Genomic DNA, 24,871 nt, shown 5'->3' with positions numbered 1-24,871 from the left:
CATGCTGTGCATACAAACGACTCAATTACATGACAACAACAACAACAATATAACTCGGTCACATATCTACATCACACCGATTATATTATTCTACACGGATACATCATCAAAATTGTCACTCAGGCGTTCATATTCACACAGCACACGTATACCGTCAAAACATACTTGATTAGCAAATATCATTTCACAAAATACATTTATGAAAAATCATTCAACCACTAACACACTCCTCTTTATCATAAAGCATACTCAAGGGTTCTCATAATACTTCAAACGGCGCGTAGAAACGACCTACGGTTCAAAAGATACAACAAAACAAAGTTTGGAAAACAAAATTTCACACAGTCCGCTTGAGCTCCGCTCAGCGGACCCAGACAGGGAATCACCAAACAAAAATACAGAACCTCCGCTCAGCGGACCCAGACAGAGAATTCCTGCAAAAGAACCTCCGCTCAGCGGGCCCCCCTCCGCTCAGCGGACCTGCGTAAACCCAGAAAAACCAGTTCTGCAACAGACCGTCTCAGCCCCCTCTAAACCATTCAAAACCCATTTAAACCTTCATCCCAACACCAATACAACACAAACATGCTATATATACACCTAATCCATGATTATCATATGGTTGGATCATCACATATTATCTTTGACCTAAATTCCTTCATAAGCAAGAAAACATGGAGAAATGAAAAACAAACATGATCCATGGGAATATCTATCATCTTAGTACACATACACACTACAAAATCAAGTTTATATCTTCAAAACTCACAAAACACACAATTTGCCATTGTTGAACAAGCTTGGAAAAGAGGAAGAACAAGAACAAGCATACAAAACTACAAGAACCATACAATCAAGATAAACTATATTCATCCCCCTTACCTTGGTTGGATTCTTGGCTCTAGCTTGGTTTGGATTCTACAACTCTCTTCTTCTCTTTGTTTTTCTCTTCTTTCTCTTCTCTTCCCAAGTTCTCTTTCTTTCTTACTATCTCAAAATATCTCTTTTTCTCTCTTTATCAAAATATCTCTTTCTATTTCTCTACTTCTCATTTTCCCCCACTCAACTTTCATAAATTCTAATTTTGGCCCAAATGTCACTAAACATTAATTCTAACCAATTAACACCCAAAACATAATAATTACACACATAGAAAGTAATAAGTAAAATATTAACATAATTAATATTTACCGACTGACTCGACTCGAAAACGGTAAAATTAGGAAAATGTAGCAAACATCACAATTAATCAGAAAAACACATTTACGGGCGTTACACTTTGCCCCAGCCTTCCATCTTTGTGTCTTGCAGGTCTCTCCAAGACGTTACCGCCCTTCGCGTTTTCTCAATTGGTAGCGTGACAGCAGTTGCGATCTCTAGTGCTTGGAACGAAGTCTCTAATGCTTTTTCTCCAGCCTCAATGTATCGGTACGAGTCCAGATTGTTGACAAATATGTCCTCCTCCCCATTGACAGTTACTATAGAGTTTCCATCCACAAATTTTACCTTTTGATGCAGAGTAGAGGTAACTGCCCCAGCAGCATGGATCCAAGGACGTCCCAATAAACATGTATAGGCAGGTTCAATCTCCATCACTTGGAAATTGATGCAGAAAGTGTGGGGGCCTATTACAACAGGGAGGTCCACCTCTCCAAACACCGGGCTTTGCGACCCATCGAAGGCTTTGACTACAAGACGGTTTGGTCTTATTACTAGTCCTTCCAAATCTATCTTGTCTAAGGTGGCCTTTGGCATCACGTTTAATGATGACCCTGTGTCGATCAGTACTCTAGACAGATGAGCTTTCCCACATTGTATGAAGATATGCAGGGCTTTGTTATGCTCTTTTCCTTGTGAGGGCAACTCGTGTTCACTGAAACTTAAGCATGCCCCAGCAGTAAGATTAGCCACCATTCCATCAAATTGATTTACAGTGATGTCTTTAGTTACATGGGCAGCGCTCAAGATCTTCATCAAGGTGTCTCGGTGTTTTTCTGAATGTATCAACAGCGAGAGGAGTGATATCCTGGACGGAGTTTGGTGCAACTGGTCCACCACCTTATAATCACTTTTCTTGATCAATGCCAAGAACTCTTCAGCATCTTTGTTAGTGGTCTCTTTGTCTTTGGATGTGCTTTTTTCAGTAGGGACCACAGTAGTTTGATCACTTGCTTGTGCCAGGTTCTCATTTGGTTTTGCAGTATTGAATATGCGACCACTACGAGTCATGCCCCCAGGCCCAACGATGTTTGTCACGTCGGTACTAGTAATAGACTCATATTCCCAAGGGACTGCTTTCATTTTGTCCATAGGGTATGGGTCTCTGACCGGGATGATCCTAGTGTGTACTTGTGTGGGTATCAGCAATGGTGCTTTGGCGCAAGGGATGATTAATGTCTTCCTTGCTCCTTGCCTAGGTATCATCAATGGTTCATTCCTGTCTAGCATAGCCACATACTCTTCCTCAGGATATTCCTTAAACCGAACTACCCCTTGATCCACCAGTCTTTGCAGGGTTGTCTTAAAGGCTTCGTTATGTTCGAGGATGAACCCCTTTGCAAGTAGATACCTCTTAAGGGCATCTATGAGGGAGCTCCGTTGTTGAACAAACTCTTGCTCAGTGACTACCTCTATTGCGTTGACTGTGCCATCATGGCGAGGCATAGGGTTTGTCTTTACGTTAGGTTTGTCAAAAGCAATAGCCCCTGATTCTATTAGGTCTTGAACCTTGTGCCTAAAAGCCCAACACTTTTCCAATGTATGTCCAGGAGAGTTGGCGTGAAATTCACACCTTTCATTAGCCCTGAAATTGGGTGCAGCTTTTCTGGGAATTGGGGGTGGCATAGGCCTGAGTTCCACTAGTTGCTCATTTAACAGATATTTCAGTATTTCGCTTTTGGAGGTGGGCAAAGGGTCGAATTTCCTTGGAGGACCTTGGAATCTGCTTTGTTGAGGTGGGTATGTCATAGGAGGTCTAAACTCTTGGTGCACTACTGCATTGGTCTCCCCTTCCTTCTTTTTAGCGAAGGTTGAGGTGGGCCTCTTTGAGTGATAAGAGTTAGATGATGCTCCTTGTATCTTCCCATCTTTGATTCCGTCCTCAATTCTTTCTCCGATAACCACCAGATCTGAAAATCCTGATGATACGCTTCCAATCATTTTATCGTAGTATGGTCCTTGCAGAGTTCTCATAAACATGTCAACCAGCTCCTTTTCCAATAATGGAGGTTGGACTCGAGACGCCAGTTCTCGCCATCTTTGGGCGTATTCCTTGAATGATTCTTCCTTTTTTTGAGATAAGTTGTGCAGTTGCATCCGATTGGGTGCCATGTCCAGATTGTACTTGTACTGCTTTAGGAATGTATTAGCAAGGTCGTTCCAGCTTCGGATATGTGTCTTTTCCAACTGCATGTACCATTCAACAGATGCCCCACTCAGGCTGTCTTGGAAGAAATGCATCATTAGTTTTTGATCATTGGCGTAAGCAGCCATCTTCCTGACATACATGCGTAGATGACTTCTAGGACACGTAAGTCCCTTGTATTTCTAAAAGTTGGTTATCTTGAACTTATGAGGAATAGTCAAATCCGGCACCAAGCTCATTTCGTAGGTATCCACATCAAAGACATCGTATCCTTCTACTGCCTTCAGCCTTTCTTCCAGCGCCTTGATTTGTCCGCTATTTCTAGCGCTTTCCTCAGAATCAGCTTGGGTTTGCTTATGTTGGGACTCCTGATCCGGCTCGTCTACCTCCCCATATTGTAAGTCCACATAATCCTCATCCTTAGGTGGATTGTTAGCAGGGATGCGAACAGTGCGAGGCGCCCCCTCTTTCTGAGTGGCGGGAATGAATCCTTCATGGGAAGCTTCTCCCTCTTCATGGGTTTTGGTAACTCTCTTTGACGAGTGGGTGTTTGACTTATGAGGGTCAAAGCCTCGAACATATCCTAACAGTGGATTGCCATCGTTTGGCATCTCCTCATACCGATTCCGAGCTTCCCTAGCTCTTTCCTGTTCATCCTTAATTTCCTTCATGAAGCTCAACATTTGAGCCATTCCTCCCTTAATCTCATCCACAGTACCTTTCAGCTGGGTTACTTCTTCGCGAAGGGCGGCTTGGTTCTGCTCTAGTTGTTCCATCGCTTTCTTCTTCTGAGCTCGGGTTTGGTATACAGGAATGGTTGCTTGATTGTCTTCTCCAATGGTGTGACTGGAGATAAAGATAGTTTTTTTTTAATGCTTTGTAATTAAATATGACATGCATGATATGAATGTTATGCTTATGCTATGTTCGTGTCTTATCCACATTATTATAGTAAATATACATTCTCTTTTTTTTATTCTTTTTCTTCTTTTTTTTTCTCTCTTTTTTTTTGCATATATTTATTTGGTGAATATTATAGGAACAATAAGTAAATGCGAAAATAAACACACTTTATTAATTGAAAGGAAATACCACTTCATTGTTGGTTTACAAAAAAGGAAGGGAAACTGAAATTAAAAATACTCAAAATAAATTAAATTAAAAGTACTTGAAATAAAAGCAACAAGGAAATAACATAAAGCTAAGAACGCCTTTGGATGTCTTCTTGGAACTTGTCCACCATATCTCTACAAAGCTCCATGAACTCTTTGACTACTTCGGGAAGGATGATAGGAGATGATTCTGCTTTTGCCAAACTCTTTGGAATATCTTGAATTAAATCATTACACAAGAAGACTAGCTTATCATAATCATCGCGACATTTCTCATAGTCTTCAAGCATCTTAGGAACCATGCACACATGCTCACTTGCCGTAGAAACAATTGTGTAGAGTCTTTTCCAATAGTCTCTTTCGTTCAGGGCTGCCTCATGCACCTCTTTCTCTCTTGCGAACACTTCCCTGAGTGATACCATGGCTTGGTACGCTCTATTATACTCCTCGGTGCGCTGTAAAAGTGCTTCTTCCATGGTTAATCTCCTTGCACGCTCTTGTTGTCCAGCATTGCGAGCTTCTTGAAGATCATATTTGAGGTTTCTTATTTCCTCTTCTTGATCCTTAGTCCTATCAGTTAATTCAAAGACCACAGCTTCTAGATTTTTCTCGGATTCTGCTTTGTCATGGGAAGCTTTCTCATAACGCCTTCTCCACTTTGCAATTTCCGCATCAGCTTGCTCCAACCTCTCATCATGAGCCTCTAAATTAAAATTAGCACTTAAATACCCTTCGGTTGCACGTTTCCTTTTACTCCTTTGTCTATCATTCTCTTCCTTCATTGCTTGAAGTTCTTGGTTCTTATCCTTAAGGTCAAAGCGTAGTTGGCTCCTTTCGTTGGTAAGTTGGTGCAAATCAAGTTCTAATTTCTCTTTTTCTTTTCGGGACGCCTCTAGGGCAGCCTTGATCCCTTCTATCTCTTCGATGGATAGAGGGACAAGATCAGGAGAATCGGGCTTGTATGCGGGATCCACGACAAAAGGAAGCAAAATCTTCCCAACTCTTTCTTGAACCCATGCGGTATAAGGTGCTTTTGCAATTGCATTCTTTGGCCCAAAGTCTTTTCTTTGAACATGCTTCCAAGCTTGAATTACTTCCTTCCATGTTCTTGGTTCACCTTTCCCATTGTCATGCAAGATTAATTCTTTTATCCGTTGTTCGGCGGGTTCCTTATCCATGGAATGGCCCAATTGGCGCAATGCTAGAATGGGGTTATAATTAATGCAACCAAGAGTTCCTATTAATGGCACGTTGTTGAATTCTCCGCATTTGTAAATAATTTTATCTGAATTTAATTTCTTCGCATACCATAGAATAGAATCCGCTTTGAGAGCCCTTAATTTTTGAGACCAATCGTTTCTAGTCAATTCTTTGATAAAGCAACTAGATTTGTAGAGATGAGAAGTCAACCAAGAATATAGCCAATGGACACAACAAAATAGCATTCCTCTCTTCTTTTCGTACTTTGTATGGATAGCATAGTAAATATTAGCGAGGATAGTCGGAGTAGGATCCTTTCCATGAACCTTAAAGGAAGTGAAAGCATGAATGGCAGCGGGATCTACATAATCAACATTTTTTGGCAATAAGACAACTCCAAAAATCAGAAGAGCTAATAGATGTCCACAAATGTCCCATTGTTTCTTTTGAGCATACATTAAAGCTTGATTTTCTAAGTAAGATCTCTTGATCCCATGCACATCTCCATCGGTTTTGTAATTAGTCTTCAATTCCGTAGCGGACAACCCCAAGGCTTTTGCCAAATCTGAAAAGTCAACTTCTTTACCCACACCGGTATAGAATTCTTTTTTAATTTTTGAGAACCCTAGCGTAGCATCCATCTCTTCCAAAGTTGGAGCCAACTGAAAATCTTGAAAAGTAAAGCACCTAAGCGGGGGGTCATAAAATTGGACCAAAGCAGTAATGGCTTCCTCTTGCACTTTCACCCTTAGCAAGTCCAAAATATTCCCATAGCGGATTACAAACCTATCCAAAGCACTTGATGGTAATTTTTCCTTGATTATTTTTAGCTTCTTGATATCCGGAGTGGAAACGGTAAAGTGAACAATGGTCTTCTTGGTACTCATCCTTCCTACACATTCACCAAATAGAATATATTTTTACATTTATATTATATTTTTTTATTTACTATTTTTTTTGTGGATAAAACATGATGAAGATGCAAATGAGAGATGATGCATGCAAACACACCAAAAAAATCATAGCAACACACAAAAAATATAAAACAACCAAACATATAAGACAAAAAACAAATATAACATAATATTTCAAGAAACCCAGGTTCATAGGTTCGACGTAGGGGGCTCTAGGGAGCCAACCTTTTATGGGGGGTTATAGAAGGTCTCATGGGGTCGTTCGTAGCCTCTGAGACTCTTTGTCTCTTCGGGTTTTAGAACGACTCATTTTATCCATGAGGTTCGAATTTTTGGGGTAGGTTCTCGGAGAGATCGGCCAAGTATCCAGTCCAGCCCTCAACAAAGTCAAGCCTCGTTTTGGACATTTCCGAATACTCAACCCACTCCGAGTGGAGTTATCAATGAGACTCGTAGGCGATTCATGTCCCCATTTGATCTCAAAGTTAACTCCCACACTTATGGTTTAACATAACAAAAAAACAAATACCAGCAGTGCATATAATAATATAAGTAAACATTTTAAGGCAGATAAATAAACATTTAATAAAAAAAAAACAAATAAATAAATAATTTAAAATTTATTAAAAAAAAGATGAACCTCCCTCAAACCCTAAAAATGGCAAGTTTGCCAACCCTAAAATGCGCCCAAACCTAAACCCTGCCAAAACCTACAGGAGCATAGTATTCACTATTAGGTGTCCCCAGCAGAGTCGCCAGCTGTAGCAACCTGCCCTAAAATTTTAATGTTTAGAGTCGCCACCTATTCTACCAAGGCGAATAGGAAACCTATGCAATTAAGAGATCAGGGTAAGATACTATATTCAGGTCGAGGGAAGGTGTTAGGCACCCTCAACCCTTTCCTAAAGGCTAACATTCAAAGATAAAGGTTTATGGCAAGGTTTATAAAGAAAGGTGACAGAGAGTAATTATAAAGCTAATTATATTGACAGGATTAGAATTTAGAGGAAGGGGCTCTCCTTGGTTATCCAAGTGCCTACGTATCTCCTTAGGGAGAATCAGAGTCAACGTAGTTCGGGGAAGGGTTGTACGCCCTTAGAATTGGAATTTGATAGGGTTGGGAATTTGCCTCAAAGGCTTTTGAAATAGCCTATGATAATGTGTAATTTGATACTGGAAGTTTTGAAAAGTTTGGGAAGTGTTTTAAGAGTGGGCGTACAACCCTAATTTAATTTGTACTACTAACCGCAATGATCAATAGATTTGATCACCATGGTTAAAAGATTTGAAATTTGCATCACTACCAATTTTAACCGATTGATTCGATTATCACTAATAATGAATTAAGGTATTTTTTAATAACTTTATAGAATTTTTATATGCATTGTTACCCCTCGTAATCGATTGATTCGATTAAAAAGAAAAACAAATTAAAGTGAAGGAAAGACGGTTAATCATCACAACTAATAAAATAGTTGCAACCATTTAACCAAATAATAGAAATCAATTTTTATTTAATTAAATAACATTTTAATTAAAATTATTGTTGACCATAGCGATTAATCGATTTAATCGGAACGAACAACAAATTAGAATTTTTTATAATAATATCATATATTTTTATTTACAAAAATAATTATTATACATAATTAATTATATATAAAAAGAATTAATAAAAATCAATTATATTAATTAAATTGAATTAGTTAATTAGGTTTTGATTCAATGAGGTAGTTATTAGGGTATATGGTATAGGGAGTCAATCAGGGGCGTTAGATCTAGCTTAGTGGAAGATTGAAGGTCAGATCTGTAAGGCTTATGATGCGTCCTATGATGGTGCACACACAGGATCCAGTGTTAGAAATTCCAGAAAAATAAGATGTTGGAGGGAGGGTTCGAACCTGTGGCCCTCCACTCCCAAACATACCCTTTAACCAACTCAGCTGCGTTGACAATGCGTTTGTAACACGCGACCCATGAATAAAATAGAATAACCCTGCAGCAAATTAAAACGCGCGCGCAAATTCAAAATAGCCAACCAGACCAAGACACGTTATCATCTTCCACCCCAGACTGGTAAATCTCTGCAAATTTCGCTACGACTTAGCTACGAATTTTCCGTAGCAAATCAAGAACACAAAAATAACGAATAGGGCATACATTCAAAGAAATATGGCGCGACCCGCTAGTTCTCTTCGTCTAAACCATACGAACTCAATTATGTATTCAATTTGGCTTAATTTTAACCCTAATTAAAAACCCTAAATTGAAACCCTAAAACTCAAAACGGACTCTAATGGTGGAACTTGTTTTAAACGCGTAAACTCCAAACAAGCGACCCAGAAACAATCACAGCATCATAACTAAGCAGAATATATCATTAAAAACATGTAAGAATGCATGAATTGTTCTAATCGATCCAAGTTTCAGAGCCACTTACTTTGACAAATTGGAGGATATTCTGGGGTTGTTGATGTAGAGCAGCGATCCAGACACGTTCCAAATCGCCTGAGGAATCTTTTGGAACCTTTAAATCTCCCTGAAAACCTCCAATTCTTTGAAACCGAATTTGAGTTTCTTAGTGACTTTTGAGTTCTTGTACCTGTGCCTCTCTCTGAATTTTTCGTCCCCTATTCGTGTGGCATCCTTCCTCTACTTATAGAGGATGTATTAGGTCAAGTAAATTGTCCAAAACCTTGCTTGAATCCAATCTTGCTATATTGTGAAAATTGATTTTATTTTTGATTAAAAACCTTCTATTTTGGTCCAAATATTGTATCAATCTCTTCCCATTTGATTGAGCATGAAAATTACAATATATTTTGCCATTAATGCTGATTGAAATTCATCAAAATATATTTTCTATCAAAATATTTGATTTCTCACTTATTTAAATCATTAAAAATTGTTTTTAAATGAAATAAAATTGTGTAAAAAATCAAATGAAGTGATAAAATTCGTGGCCTATATTTTGGATAACTTATGGGCCTATTTGCAAGAAATCAAATTTGAACCTCCTTTTTTCACATTTGGTCCTCCAAAATCACCCAACTTTGATCAAACATATCTCATTCAATTTTTAAGCTATGAGGGAGTTCTAATACTTTTTGGAAACCTCAAAGTGTCCTCTACAAGCCTCTTTGGAACGTATTTTTCATTTGGAGCTTTTATCTTGATCATATCTTCTTTCACAAAAAACTGCTTTTGAAGGATGCCTGAAAATGACCTGTAATCTTTTGTACTGTACCTCTCAAATGAAGCATTTCTAGCCCTAGCTTGTGAGAGAAAAAGTTGTAGAGAATCCAATTTTCTTCATAATAGGCTTTGAGTGGGGAATTTTTGATGTTCCAGGTGGAAGTTATGCCCAGTCAAAGTTGGGTTGACTTTCTCCTAAAGAAACCCTAATTTGAACCTTTTTGTATTTGTTCATCTCTGAGTTTCTATTAATGGAATCATGATCAAGCTTTGATCAAATGATGGATATACATCCCCATACTTGTTGTGTGACCAATGGTTAGAAGTTTGGATCATGCCTTGACTTTGGATTTGAATCAGTTGATTGTAGATCTTGGGACTGTTAGAGCAGGTAACCTTTGGAGTGATGTCTTGACTTTTTCCATGGAGTTAAATTAGATCACTATAAACCATATACCCTTGATTAGGAGCCTTATCTCATTGATCCCTCTTAGAGGAATCTCAACCCTAGCATTAGGAGGCTCTTGGCTAGGAGTGTTGCTTAAATGGAACCCTAGTCCTTGAATCTTTGTAGGTGAAGTAGATGGGGCAAATTTTGGGGTATGACAAAGTCCAAGATCTAGTTGAAAATTTATTTTCTGTCCATATATTAGTATATTAGTGATTGTATGAACTCTTGCAATATCTGCCAAAATAAAAAGGAGTTATGCAGATTCCAATGTGAAACCATTATAGAGTGCACGTAGGCAAAGTGAGGACGAACGTGAAACACTATATACCCCAATGTCTTTTCTCTTTATTTTACTCTCGCATTTAAATTAGGTAGTATCACATGCTTAGTACTTCAAATTCCATTAGGTAGTTTATGGTTGTTGCATTATAGTGATTTGTTATCAAAGGCGTAGGTTTTGTTAGAATTTGGTTCCTAACATAACCTTGGTAATTGACTGATATTTGGATTAGTGTTGCACTTATAATCCGTTGCCACCTAGATGTTGTATAATCACCTTTAGTGAAGTATGCAATTGATTGGTAAAATACCTTGTTTTTCATCATCTTACTATATTTATATTTTGACATTGACTTAGTGTTTAAACACAATCACATTCCAATAAGAAACTTGATTTCTCTTCTTTTCTCCTAAAGCTTTATGCATGCAATTTCAAAAACACTATGATTATCCATTTTGGAGAATCGCTAGAAAATATTTTTCAAAGCGATTTTTGTTTTTTTAATGGGTCTATTTAACCCCCCCCCCCCCCCTTCTAGACCGATCTATCCCATATTCTCACCCAGCAATTGGCATCAAGAGCTGGTCTTTTGATTATGTCCAATAGACTCCAATTTTTTTTGAGAATATGGAGAAAGAAGACGATCCTAAGGGAGCGTATAATAGAGCACATGTTTTTAAAGGAAGGAATTACACTTATTGTAAAGATTTCATGTATATACACTTGTTGTCATTTGAAAAAAAATCTATGGGTTTCCATAACCGAGGGACCGTTTATTCCTACAAGAGTAGATGACGTTGCAAAACACAAAAAAGATTGGTTAGATAATGAAACCAAAAAGGTGTCATATGATCTGAAAGCAAGGAACATTCTTATATCTACAATTAGCGTGAAAGTGTTCTACTCGATTTCACATCATTAGAGTACCAAAGGTATGTGAGAAGCTCTCCAAACTCTCTATGATGGAACAAATGACGTCAAGGATTCTAAAGTCAACATGTGTACAGAGGATTTTTAAATATTTCGCATGGAACCCGAAGAATCCGTGAATTCCATGCGAACTAGATTCCTCCATTCGATTAATAAGCTAAGTAACTTGGGTAAAACATATTCTAACAAATATTGTACTAACAAAATATTGAGATCTATGTGCAAGGAGTGGCAACCAAAGGTTACCGCTATTAAAGAAGCTAATGATCTTTGTACTTTGGATATTACAAATTGTTTGGAAAATTAGCCAAGCATGAAAATGAACTGAAACGACTCGTCGAGAGTGAAGTAAAGTCGAAAAAGATAGAAAAAGTGAAAGAAGAGAAACGAGATCTCTCCTTGATGGATTTGTTGTCTAAAGCAAATACTTCAAAGGAAGAAAGTGACAACTATAACGGAGAAGATCCTAAACAAGGGGAGATTGGTTTATTCGTCAAACGCTACAACCGTTATTTGAAAAGGAACATGCTCAAACATTCTAAAAAAGGTTAATAAACTTCATAAATACTCACCCGCCAAATAAAAACACAAGAGAAAAGATGATGACATTACTTGTTACGAGTGCGGTAAATCAGGTCATTTCAAAACCACTTGTCTAAGCCTCACCAAACATCATAAGAAGAAAGATAAAGAGTTCTACAAGACGAAAGGAAATAGTTCCAAAGGTCGTAGAGCTTACATTGCATGGGAAAAAAGGATGAGAGCTTCTACTCAACTTACGGCTCAAGTTCCCATTATTAGTGTGCCAACTTTTGTTTGATGGCACGTAAGAAAAGTGAAAGCTCAAAGGTATATAACTATGAATGATAACGAATACTCTTATAGTGTGCCAACGTCTTCTTGAGAATCTTAACCGCAACCTGGTTACTCAAGGAATACAAACTTTGACTTCTTGAGAATCCTAACCACAACTTGGTTACTCAAGAAACAATTACAAACAAAATTTCTAACAAGTGATCTTAAGTGCTTCTTAATCTAAGTTGTATCAAAACTGTGATTTTCACTAAGTTTAGTACAATGAAGATGAACTTTAAACTGACATTAAGTTCATATGGACCTTTTTGGACCATCTAGAATAAAAACTATAGGTGGGAACTATTATGGGTTTGTCATAGTAGATGATTTCTCTAGGTATTGTTGGATGATCTTCTTAGCAAGCAAAAGTGACACTTTCTTCGCATTTGAAAAGTTTTCCAAAATGTTTCAAAATAAATTGAACACTAGCATTGTCTCCATCCGAAGTGATCATGGGGGTGAGTTTGAAAATAATCTTTTTGAAGAGTTTTGTGGAAATCATGGCATTAATCATAATTTCTCCGCACCACGCACTCCACAACAAAACGGAATGGTGGAACGTAAAAATCGTGTTTTGGAAGAACTTGGAAGAACTATGATTAATGAACATGGGCTTCCAAAATACTTTTGGGACGATGCCATAAATACGGCGTGCTATGTTGTAAATAGGATCCTAATACGATCTATTTTAAATAAAACACCACATGAACTCTTAAAAGGAAGAAAGCCAAACATTTCACATTTCCACGTTTTCGAATGTAAATTCTTTGTTTTAAATAATGGAAAGGAAAACCTTGGTAAATTTGACGAAAAAGCGGATGAGGGTATCTTTCTAGGATACGCTCAATCAAGTAAAGCTTATAGGGTATACAATAAAAGGTTACATATCGTTGAAGAGTCCGTACATGTTTCTTTTGATGAGTCTTGTCCGAAATTAGTCGGAAAAGGTAGTGTTATTGATGGTGCAGGTATCTCAACTGAGAGTATACTTAAGGATCCGGTTACTAAGCTTGATGAAGAAAAAGATTGCCTCTTACCTGAGAAAATTGAGGAGGAAATGGATCATGCACCGGAAAAGAAAGTGGAAGATCAACCAAGTAATAAAAGTGATCTCCCTATTGAATGGAAATCTTCAAAGGACCATCCTATGGAGAATATTTTAAGAGACATATCAAAAGGGGTAACAACGCGGTCAAAGATAAGTAACTTTTGTTATTATTATTCTTTCGTCTCTCAGATTGAGCCTAAGAACTATAAAGATTCCTTAATCGATGAACATTGGTTTTTAGCTATGCAAGAAGAGCTAAACCAATTTAAGAGAAATGAGGTTTGGGACCTTGTCCCTCCTCCGCGAGACCATCAAGTAATTGGCACTAAATGGGTGTTTAGCAACAAACTTGACGAAAATGGAATTATTACTCGCAACAAGGCTCGACTTGTTGCTCAAGGGTACAGTCAAAAGGAAGGGATCTGAAGGATAGAAAAACACTTAGAAAGGGGGGGTTTGAATAAGTGTGACTTTAAAAACTCATAAGATAAAAACAATGAACACAATATTTTTATCCTGGTTCGTTGTTAACGAAACTACTCCAGTCCACCCCCTTTGAGTGATTTACCTCAACTGAGGATTTAATCCACTAATCAATCTTGATTACAATGATTATCCACTTAGAAACACTCTAAGTCTTCTAGAGTATACTAATCACACCTTGATCACTCTAGGAATACACCACTTAGAACCTTCTAAGTCTTCTAGAGTCTACTGATCTCACTGATCACTCTAGGAACCTTTTACAAATCAATGTAAAATAAATGTTTACAAGAGTATTCAAATGCTTCTTAGAAAGCTATAATCACAACTGTGATATTTCTCTTAAGTTCTAAGCTTAATTCTCACTAAGATATTACAAAGATGTGAGAATGAAGATGAAGTTCGTAAGTAATGAATTCAGCAGCGTTTCAGTATTTTGCAAGAGTTGTTCGTTATGTGCTTCTGATCAGAACTTCATATTTATAGGCGTTTTGAGAAGATGACCGTTGGGAGCATTTAATGCGTTGCTTTTTCCGTACAACTCTGCATTTAATGTTTCACTCTTTTGTCAACTACCTCGAGCCTTGCTTTTGCTGCTTCTACTGACTTTGCCTTTTGTAGCTTCTAACGTTCCATTTGTCAATCAGCGTAGCCTGTCATCTTGTACTTGCTTCTGATCTGATGTTTGTAGATACAACGTTTGAATAATCAGAGTCAAACAGCTTGGTGCAGAGCATCTTCTTGTCTTCTGACTTTGAAGTGCTTGAGCGTGATACCATAAGAACTTCAGTGCTTCTGCTTCTGATCTCATGTTCTTCTAATGCTTCATAGACCATGTTCTGATTCTACTTGACCATCTTCTGATGTCTTGCGAGAGCATGTTCTGATGTTGCATTCTTGAACCTTCTGAGTCAGTGCTTCTAGCGCTGAATTGTGCGTACTCCTTATATAATTCCTGAAATGGAAAATGTAAAGGATTAGAGTACCACATTGTCTTATACAAAATTCATATACATTGTTATCATCAAAACAAGAATATTGATCAGAAAAAATCTTGTTCTAACAGGATCGACTATGAGGAAACTTACGCTTCGGTCGCCCGAATCGAAGCTATACGCTTATTGATAGCTTATGCATGTTCACAAGATTTTAAACTATATCAAATGGATGTAAAAAGTGCTTTTCTAAATGGCCACATTAATGAAGAAGTGTATGTATCTTAATCCCCCGGTTTTGAAAACGTTGATTATCTTAATCATGTGTACAAGCTTAAGCGTGCCTTGTATGGTCTTAAAAAATTTCCTAGAGCTTGGTACGAGCGGCTTAGCAATTTTTTGATCAATCAAGAGTTTTCGAGAGGAAAAGTAGACACAACTCTCTTCATTAAGAGACATTAAAAACACTCTATACTAGTTCAAGTTTATGTAGATGATATTATTTTTGGGTCTACTAACATGACTCTAGTCAAGGAGTTTTCTAAGCTTATGCAGGAAGAATTTGAAATGATCATGATGGGTGAATTAAACTACTTCCTTATGCAAATAAAGGAAGGTACCTTTGTAAGTCAAACCAAGTATTGTCAAGAGCTAATCAAGCGTTTTGACATGACTAAATAAAATGTTATTGACACCCCGATGCCTACCGCGGTCAATCTTGATCGGGATGAACATGGTAAGCCGGTTGATGTAAAAAGGTATAAAGGTATGATAGGGTCCCTTCTTTACCTTACCGCTTCTCGTCCCGATATTATGTTTAGTGTTTGTATGTGTGCATGATATCAATCATGTCCTAAGGAGTCTCACTTAAAAACCGTTAAGTGCATACTTAGGTATCTTTGTGGTAGAACTAAGTATGGGTTATGGTTCTCCAAGGGTAGTGATTGCTCTTTGGTTGGCTACTTCGATTCCTACTTTTCCGGTTGCAAGTTAGATAGGAAAAGCACTAGTGGAACATGTCATTTCTTTTCAAACTCCTTAGTGAGTTAGCATAGCAAGAAACAAGTATATGTTGCTTTGTCAACCACCGAGGCGGAATATGTGGCTGCCGGTAATTGTTGTGCCCAAATCTTGTGGCTCAAACAACAATTGCTCGATTTCAATGTAAAGCTCGATCATATTCCCATCTTTTGAGACAACACAAGTGCTATCAATCTAACCAAAAATCCTGTTTTACACTCGCGCACTAAACACATTGAAATTAGGCACCATTTCCTTAGAGATCATGTAGAGAAAGGTGATGTTATATTCGAGCATATTGAAAGTAAAAATCAACTTGCCGATATTTTTACAAAATCATTAGCAACCGAGCCTTTCGTACATATTCGTAGGGAACTCGGTGTTCTTGATATGTCAGATAGGATGCAACTATAATAGTTGCATTTGCTCTATTTATTCATATCCATGCTCTCATAAATTTTCTGAGTTGTATATTCAAGCTATGTGAGGGAAAAGTCATATCTCTTAATGCTAAGGTAATATCGTTTCAACTTAAAATCCCTTGCTTGACTCTTAAAAATGGTAAACTCAATACCGATACATGTCAATCTATGCTATACTTGTTTTTATTATGTCGTATGTTATATGATACTTGCTTGAGTTTTTATATATGTCGCATCATGCATAAATGTTCTTTCCTAAACAAAAATTAGAAATTTGACAGGCCTAGGTCGACCTCCCATTTCTATAGGTCGACCCATTCAAAGAATTTTTTTTAAAAAATTTAGGCTTAGGCGTCGACGCATGACCTGCATAGGTCGACGCATCGCGTGCAGACTTCAATTTTTTTTAAATAAGTGGTTGTTTCTCTTGGCTCATTCCTCTCTTCTTCTTGCGCTGTCCCACTCACCATAAACCTTAAGAAACTCAAATTCTTCATCCCTCTCCAAACTCACCTTCAATCTTCAACAATGGCTTCACAAAGGGCAACTAAGAGAAGATTAGTGAAGGGTAGCACCTCCAATCAGCGAAACGAACCGGTAAATGCTCTCTGATGATTTGGTAGATTCATATGGATCTGATTTTAGTAAAAGGAAGGTTGTGAAACAATTCTTGCTTCTATAGTGGATCTTTAGGAAGACTACATCTTAAGGAGATAATGGAATTGTTGAATTTTCAAAAATTGGGTACTTTCTTAGAGTTGTGTCATGATTATAATGAAGAATTAGTCAAAATGTTCTACAATAGCATGCAGGATGAGTTTGAAGGTAGAAATTTTCGTTACAAAATGGAAAATATGGTGTATGTTGTGACTGATAATATTTGGAAGGAAGTAGGATTATTCCCTCCGAGTCCCGTAGCAGTGAAAATCACTGATAACAATCTGATCAGTGATTATGATTACAAAGTGGCCTTAAACTCCATGCTAAGGCGCCCTTATTCGGAAAATGTGGTCAATATCAACTTATTCCCAAGAACCTCTACTACCAGGATGTTGAAACCTCTTGATCGTATCCTTCAATGGATTGTGTCGCGCATTGTTCGCCCTAAGAGGGGTATTTACCCTCGTGTTGACCAATCTGAAGTACATTTGGTTTGGTTAATCAAAAACAGGATTAGAGTAAATTGGCCTCACTACTTCGCAAAAAGGATGTCTGACTTGAAGGAATCAGGAAGAGGAACTGCACTGTGCTATGCATCGTTTATCCAATTTGTGCTTAACAAGGCTAATATCGGTGTTCCAAATCTTCCTCTACTGCAAATTCCTCCCAACCAAGAATTTACTCAGAAAACTATTAATATGATGAGGTACTTTTGGGACAAGAATATGGGGGAGTATAAGATTGTGGTTAGAAGCACTAATGCTGATCTTCAAAGTGGGACTAGTGATGAAGAAAATGAATTGAATGAAGGCGAAAGGGAAAATGCTGAGTCTATGGATGAAGATGACAATGAAGCTCCGGGTGGAGACAACTAACACATTGTACACTTGCTTGAAACCATGCGTCTTCAACAAGTGGAGAATCAAAATCTCATGAATGAGTGTCTCTCTACCTTGACCACTCGTGTTACGGAGCAAAGCGAACAATTCACGGCCTACTTCAACATCCAAAAACAGCGGTACAACACCTTGTATGGGATGATAGAATCTCAAGCAAATAATTTCAACTCATTCACCAACAACTTCATGCAATACTATCCTTTTCCTGCGGCACAAGCTTCACCGCCACCACAAGAGGGAGATGGAAATGATAAAGCCTAGGATCTCTGCCATTTATTTGTCACTTGCATCTTTTGTGAACAATGTTTGTTTGTTTCCTTTTAATCTTATGTTTGGATATTTCTTGCTCCTACTTTGTGTTTGATTGTAAGGTTAAGACATCGAGCTTATGAACCAAATGAAAAAGTCAATCTAGTACTGTATGAACCTTAGAATGGTGTGGTCAAGATATTGACAATAAAATAGCGCTTAATGGAAGGCAACCCATCATTTTTCATCAAGTTTGTTTATTTCTAGCACTTTCCTATTTTCGTATTTCAATTAAATAAGGAGTAAGAGCTACTTATAAGTGATTTCCTCTTTGTACTTCTTATCTTATGTTTTCCTTTATAAAACAAGTTTCCTCTTGTTATTTCTTTCAGATTTATAAATTTGCATCTTTACCAATGAATAGATGAACAAAAAAGAATCACTAGATAAAAGTTGGCCATCATGGAAGTTTCTTGTGGATTGAAAGAGAAGGAAGAAAAAGATAATCAACGGACTTATACTCAATATCCATAAACCTCTACTAGTAAGGTTTCGGCCAAAATTTGTCCATTGTTTATAATTCCTTTCATTGAGTGTATCCAAGCAGTTACTATTTTATAGAGTTTGAACTAGTTTCGATAGAGTTTATTTGGTTTAATTGACAGACACACCGAGGCTGTTTTTTGTGATAAACTCTAATCCTTTTAAAGCCAACCTGTATGTAATGATAATATTCATTTCTAACCACTTTGATCCTAAACCCTTTCTTTTGGTAACATATTTTATGTTATTAGCCATTCGATTTGAAAGATTAAAAGTTTTCACCCTCTCTTTAGAGTTAGGTAGAATTTTTAGTATTATTATCTTATGATAAAGAATAAGTTTGGGGTTGGGGTACTAGAGATAATGGTCAAAAATTCAAAAAAAAATTGAGAAAAATTAAGAAGTTGAAACGACTTCTTCAAAAAAAAAAAGAGAAAGGGAATGATAAGGACCACAAAAATGTAGATCTCTAGTAACAATAATTAGGAAAAGAGTTGATGTGATAATATGAAGAGAACTAGGTACCTAACTCCAAAGATTTAAGCCTATTTTCTAAAAATTATCCTACCTGAACATAAGCCTCGTTATACTCGAAAAAGCCCTCAATTGTGTGTGTTTTGATTACTTTGATGAACTTTATTAGAACTTGATCAAACTCACTATAAAATATTTTGCCTATTGAATAAGAGATTATCCTGTCCATTTGAGTAAATTATAGTGATATGAGAGATAGGTCGAGTACTTGACAATATTGAGGACATTTTTTTGAATTTTTTTGATTGAAGTTAAGAGAGGAAATGATGATCAGGTATTGAAAATATTGAAAGAGTGATGTTCATTTGTTATTGTTGGAGTTTCTTTTTCTGTTGAAATGTGCAGTTGCAAGCAAGTTACTTGAGGACAAGCAATAAATTAAGTTTAGGGTTGTAATGACACTTTGTTATTACATATTTTCGGCAGGAAATTGGAGCAAATTGATTCAAAGATGAGCAAATATTAAGCAAACATGCCAAAGAAAGGTGTAAATTTTCTTAGGGTGAAGAAAACAAGGACTTAGTACAAATTGAAGAGAAAAGGGACCAATAAACACACAAGCTACTAGAATCATCGCATGTTGCATCATGTGCACTATAAGGTTCATCTTGCGCACGATGCTTTACATAGAGCGTGCGATAGGTCCTTTTACCGGAGCTTTGCTATATCCTCTAGGTATTGTAACGTTGTCATGGCGAAACTTTAGGGAGTTGTTGAAGGTTTAAGGCTTATTGAAAGATTAGGGTTGCGAAAGGTGATGATAAATGTGGATTCTCTAGAAGTGGTGCATGCAATTGAAAAGGGGAGTACGAGAAATGGGAAAGGTATAACCCTAATCAAAGGGATTCAAAATTTGTTTGAGATGCACGGAGTTGTGAGCTTGGATCATGCATATAGAGAATCTAATAAATTTGCATATGCGTTAGGTAATATTGGTTGCGTTCTTGATTCAGAGTTAATTCTATTTGACTCGGTACCAAGGGTTATTGCTAGATTGCTAGGAGATGATAAGAGAGGTGTAACCATTGCTAGGGTGGTCATTTCTTAGTTTCCTGTTTTTTTTCTAGTGGGCTTAGGCCCTCTTTTGTACCCAAAAAAAATATTCCTCATGTTTGTAGATGTTAGCTCGGTTTGCAATAGGAGCATCGTATAAGTGTCGATTGCCGAGGCGGAAGACAATAAAATAATTCTCAATTCCTTTAATTTATGTTTTGAGTGGCACGCCATCTCATTGATGAAAGAAGCCCCTTGCAGCGTCGAACCATGACTAGGGATGTATCAACATATATTACCTCATTTACATTAGATATGAGATTCTCTTCTCTATCTCGCACACAAATAACATTGGGAAAAGATGATATTGTCTAATTTATGATAGTGAACTCACTTCTCACAAAGTCTTACGAGTCGCTGAAATTCCACGTCAGTGCCACATAGCTTTACCCATTGATTTTAACAATGTAGTGAACATGGTGTGTAGGTACTTAAACATGATCTAGTTTTCAGAGCTAAAGGACCAAAACGGCATTTTTAAAAATTAAGGGACCAAACTGAATCTCTAATAAAAAATAAAGGGTGAAAAAAAAGGGTATTTTGCTTTTCTTTTAAATTCTTTATATTTGCTATTTTCTTTTCAATAAAGCTACTAGCGACACACCATATTCACTAAATATAATTTTATGTTGAACTGAACAAAATAATTTATTTTTATTGACAAATAAATACTAGTATTGATGATTTGAATTTAATTAATTTGTAAAGACGCTTTATGTCAGTGTTTTAAAAACTGGACTGGACATCAAATCAGTGAGGGTATGTCAAACCACTGGGTCACTGGTTAAACTGCATGACTAAACTAGATTAAACCGGATAACTCGGTTCAATAAACCGATTGTTATAACAAAATTATATAAGTATAAAACATGTCAAACCGGATGATTTAGTTCTATAAAATATAAGTACACTTAAATTTTTTGAAAATATCATATCATAAATAAATTTACAAGTTTATAATTTAAATTCAAATTTTAAACATAGAATCATAGATATCACACATAATAAAATAGTACAAAATTATAAAGTAGAACTGTAAACAAACTTTAATCGCAACATAATTTACTTAAATAATATATAACCAAATAATTTCATTGTCTACTAAATTTAATTTAAAGGAAGGAAAATTGTTTAAATATTGGGATCTTCTTCTTCAATATTAAAACCATATGCAACAAAGTCAACCGTCCTCAACATCCTTTTTTATTTTTTATTTTTTATTTAAGTTTTTTTATTTTTCTTTCTTTTAATTTTAATTTTAATTTTTCATTAAAATAATTAAAATGTCGTCGTTTTAATTTTTTAAATAATTTTTTTTTAAAATGCAATTAAACCACCAGTTCATGAAAATCGTCGAGTTTTGCGGTTTACACCGGTTCAATGACGTATCTGATCCAGCAATTGAACCAGACCGATTACTTGGCCGGTTCCTGAATCGACCGGTCGGTCCGGTCCGGTTTTTAAAACATTGCTTCATGTACACTAAATTGAATTTTTGTGTTGAAGTGAACAAATTAATTCTATTTTATAATGACAAATAAATATTAATATTTATGATTTTTTTTGGTTTATCACCACCGATTTAGTCCGGTTCGGGGGTCAGTTCTGGCATCAAGTGGTTCCAGCCTCCTCCCGATTGTAGTTGTGGGGGATCGAACCGTGGTCCTCCCTACTAAGTTCAGCGCCAATCACCACTAAACCAACTAAGGATTGGTTAATTTATGATTTTGAATTTACTTAATTTGTAAATAACGAAAGATTTCAATTATTTAAGGAGTCATTATATATATGTAACAAATCAATTATCGACTAATATCACAAATGATAATATTACTTATTTAATTTATCATAATCACCTATTCATTCCTAAAAACCATTAAAATTGAAAAATTATTAAGTACCTTAAAGTTTGGTTGAATGCAATCTAGGCATAATTAATTCAAATTTTTAATTAATTTATTAATAAATCAAAACAAAAAGATGATAAGATGATATGTCATGCATAACTGGATGATGACTATATACCCAATCAAATTCAAAGATATCATACTGTTCATCTCAAACACATTTCGTATTTGTGAATATAAGATTAAATGTTAAATAGAACTAATGAATTAGAGAGATTCAAATTGTATTAATTATTATGTAGAGTCAAAAATTGCTATTTAGCTAATGAATTAATTTATTATGTATTTTGTATTAATTATTATATTTTTTAACACTAAATATTATGTTACTAATGAATAACTTAATAAATTTGAAAATAACATAAAAATTAGCAATAAATTAGTATTGTAGTGCCTTCCTACCCGTATGAGGCTACGGTAGCATCATGTCTTACAATGTCCGTGAGATCAATGTTAGTCAAGATATCAGCACAAAAATTGGCCTCTCGATATATGTGAGATATCAAAATATCAATCGTAAGTGTGTACTTACGACATCAAAGCCAACAAGACTTGATGTACCAAGGCACAGGGTCTATGTTAGAGAAAGAATTTAAAGCAGACAATCCGACTCGATCCAAAGCTTCCTCCAACTGAGATCTTTTGCTTTTTCGATGGCTATCACAACCGCCATAAATTCTGCAATATCCGCGATCCCAACACCAATGTAATCACAAAAACTACCAAGGTGACAAGCTTTTTCATCCTTGAAAATGCCTCCACAAGAGCTAACTGCGGGAGAGCCAATAGCCGAACCATCAGTATTGCATTTAATACAACCCAAAGGCGGAGGCGACCACAATATGTCCACAGTGATCAAAGACTTACTCGGATAAATGTTGATGTCAAACTTTTTCAAGAGAAAAAATTGGTTATCAAAGCATTTGACTTTTTGTTAGTGTTATTTCTAGTGAGAAAAATATGGCAATGCACGCCACCACCACAGCGAAAGCTTGCGGACTCCAATTGGCCTCTAGCAAGAGAAGGCAGTCTTTCATGTTGTGAACCGGGAGATGAGTATCTAAATGTTTTTGCAAACAGTTCCAAATTTTTTTGGTATAAGAGCATTCGAAAAATAAATGCTTTAAAGTTTCTTGATGATAGTATAACAGAGATCTCAAATAGATGGGAAAGAAAAACCCCTAATGCTCAAGTTATCATCCGTTGGCACCTTGTTATATAAGAGTCTCCATACCATCATGGAATGAGATGGAGGAATATGAGGGTTCCAAGTAAAACGGTTCCAGACATCTTTCGGGGTAGGATGCTTCATAAAATCAAAGGCTTGCTTAAGGCTCAACAGCCCATTATCAGACTTCTGCCAGACCAAAACATCTTCGATGTCTGTAGCAGGCAAAAAGCAAGACAATGGAAATTAACCAAGGCAAGCCAGGTGTAAGTTAGTAGGAAAACCCCAAGCATTATTGAGCAGGAAGTCCCCAACTCCGGTAGTTAAGAAACTGTGGAATTTTTCCGGAATATTGAACTTTTTTACCAAAGGATCACCACTCCAATTATCAAGCCAAAAATTAACCTGTTTTCCATTTCCAATCAATTATTGAGTATTTTCCATAACAATTTCAAAATATTCTTTGATGCTACTCCAAATCGAGGATTTAATAGAGTATTTTAATTATGCCCCGATTTCTTCTAATTCTGGAAGGCAAGACAAATGACCAGCTGTTAACATCTTTTAAAAAATTCCAGCACAGGTGCAAATTAGAGGCAGTATTAAAGACTTTAAGAGATTTAATTCCCAGACCTCACTCTTTTAAGCTTTTGCAGCAAGTTTCCCAATTTACAATGACTAGTTTCTTCATATCCATATTTATGCTCCATATGAAATTTCGCATCCACTTTTCAATGTTTTTGATCATGTTATCAAGCCATTTGTATATCATTATGCAGCGCATAGTCATGCCAATAATAACATATTTGACAAGCTGAGATCTCCAAACCATGGAAAGATGGCTAGCTTTCCAAGCAGCCAGCTTTATTCTGAAGGTGAATCACTTTTGGCCTCCCAATGAAGATAGGGGCACTAAGGTAGATGAAAGGAGGAAAAGCCATATTGAAACCAATAAGACCAGCCAGCCTTTTATTCCTGTTATTGCTTATTCCTTATGCATAAATGAGAGATTTTGAATTGTTACAAAACTGACTAGAACATGTAGCATAATCCTTAAGCAGATTATCAATAGTAATTAAAGATTTAGTATCTCATCTACAAAAAATCATGATGTCATCTGCATAAAAATGTGAGAAGGGACAAAACTATTCTTAATAGCTTTTATGAGATTAATATGATTAGAATCCACCAGATTGGAAATTCCCCTACTAAGCATCTCTTCTATAGGATAGAAAAGGAGGGGAGATAAAGGATCTCCCTGTCTAACCCCATTGGAACATTTAAAAAACCCCACTTGCTTGCCATTAATACCTATAGAGAGATGACCAGACTACAACACCACTTTTATCCAATTGCAGAACTTATCATTAAGACCAAAATAGTCCAGAGTCTTTAAAATGAAAGACTAATCAAGAGTGTCAAAAGCTTTGGAAATGTCAATTTCCAAAGCAACATTGCCACTAAAGCTTTAGTTATTAAGGATATTGATGGCTTCAGAGGTAAGACAAATACCATTCTTAATGTTCCTCCCCTTAACAAAGCCTTTTTGCTCATTAGAGATCAAGGAGCGGAGAGTTGTTGCAAGCCTATCAATTATAATCTTAGTGATAATTTTAAACTTAAAATTAGCAAGAGCAATAGGGCAGAAA

General features: G+C 36.5%; 1 protein-coding gene across 1 annotated transcript; it reads right to left on the bottom strand.

Moving 5' to 3' along the window:
- Window positions 1-1,272: 1,272 nt before the first annotated feature.
- LOC131632659 (uncharacterized) lies at window positions 1,273-4,056 on the bottom strand. Its single transcript, XM_058903400.1, has 4 exons — window positions 3,628-4,056; window positions 3,416-3,546; window positions 2,009-2,848; window positions 1,273-1,873 (listed from the first exon to the last, which is right to left on the bottom strand). The coding sequence occupies exons 1-4, from the start codon at window positions 4,054-4,056 to the stop codon at window positions 1,273-1,275; spliced, it is 2,001 nt and encodes a 666-aa protein (XP_058759383.1).
- Between the last annotated feature and the right edge of the window lie 20,815 nt (window positions 4,057-24,871).

This window comes from Vicia villosa, unplaced genomic scaffold, assembly GCF_029867415.1.
Source record: "Vicia villosa cultivar HV-30 ecotype Madison, WI unplaced genomic scaffold, Vvil1.0 ctg.000977F_1_1, whole genome shotgun sequence".
Taxonomy (NCBI): Eukaryota; Viridiplantae; Streptophyta; class Magnoliopsida; order Fabales; family Fabaceae; genus Vicia; species Vicia villosa.
The sequence above is the reverse complement of the archived record's forward strand: the minus strand, read 5'-3'. Positions and strand labels throughout refer to the sequence as shown.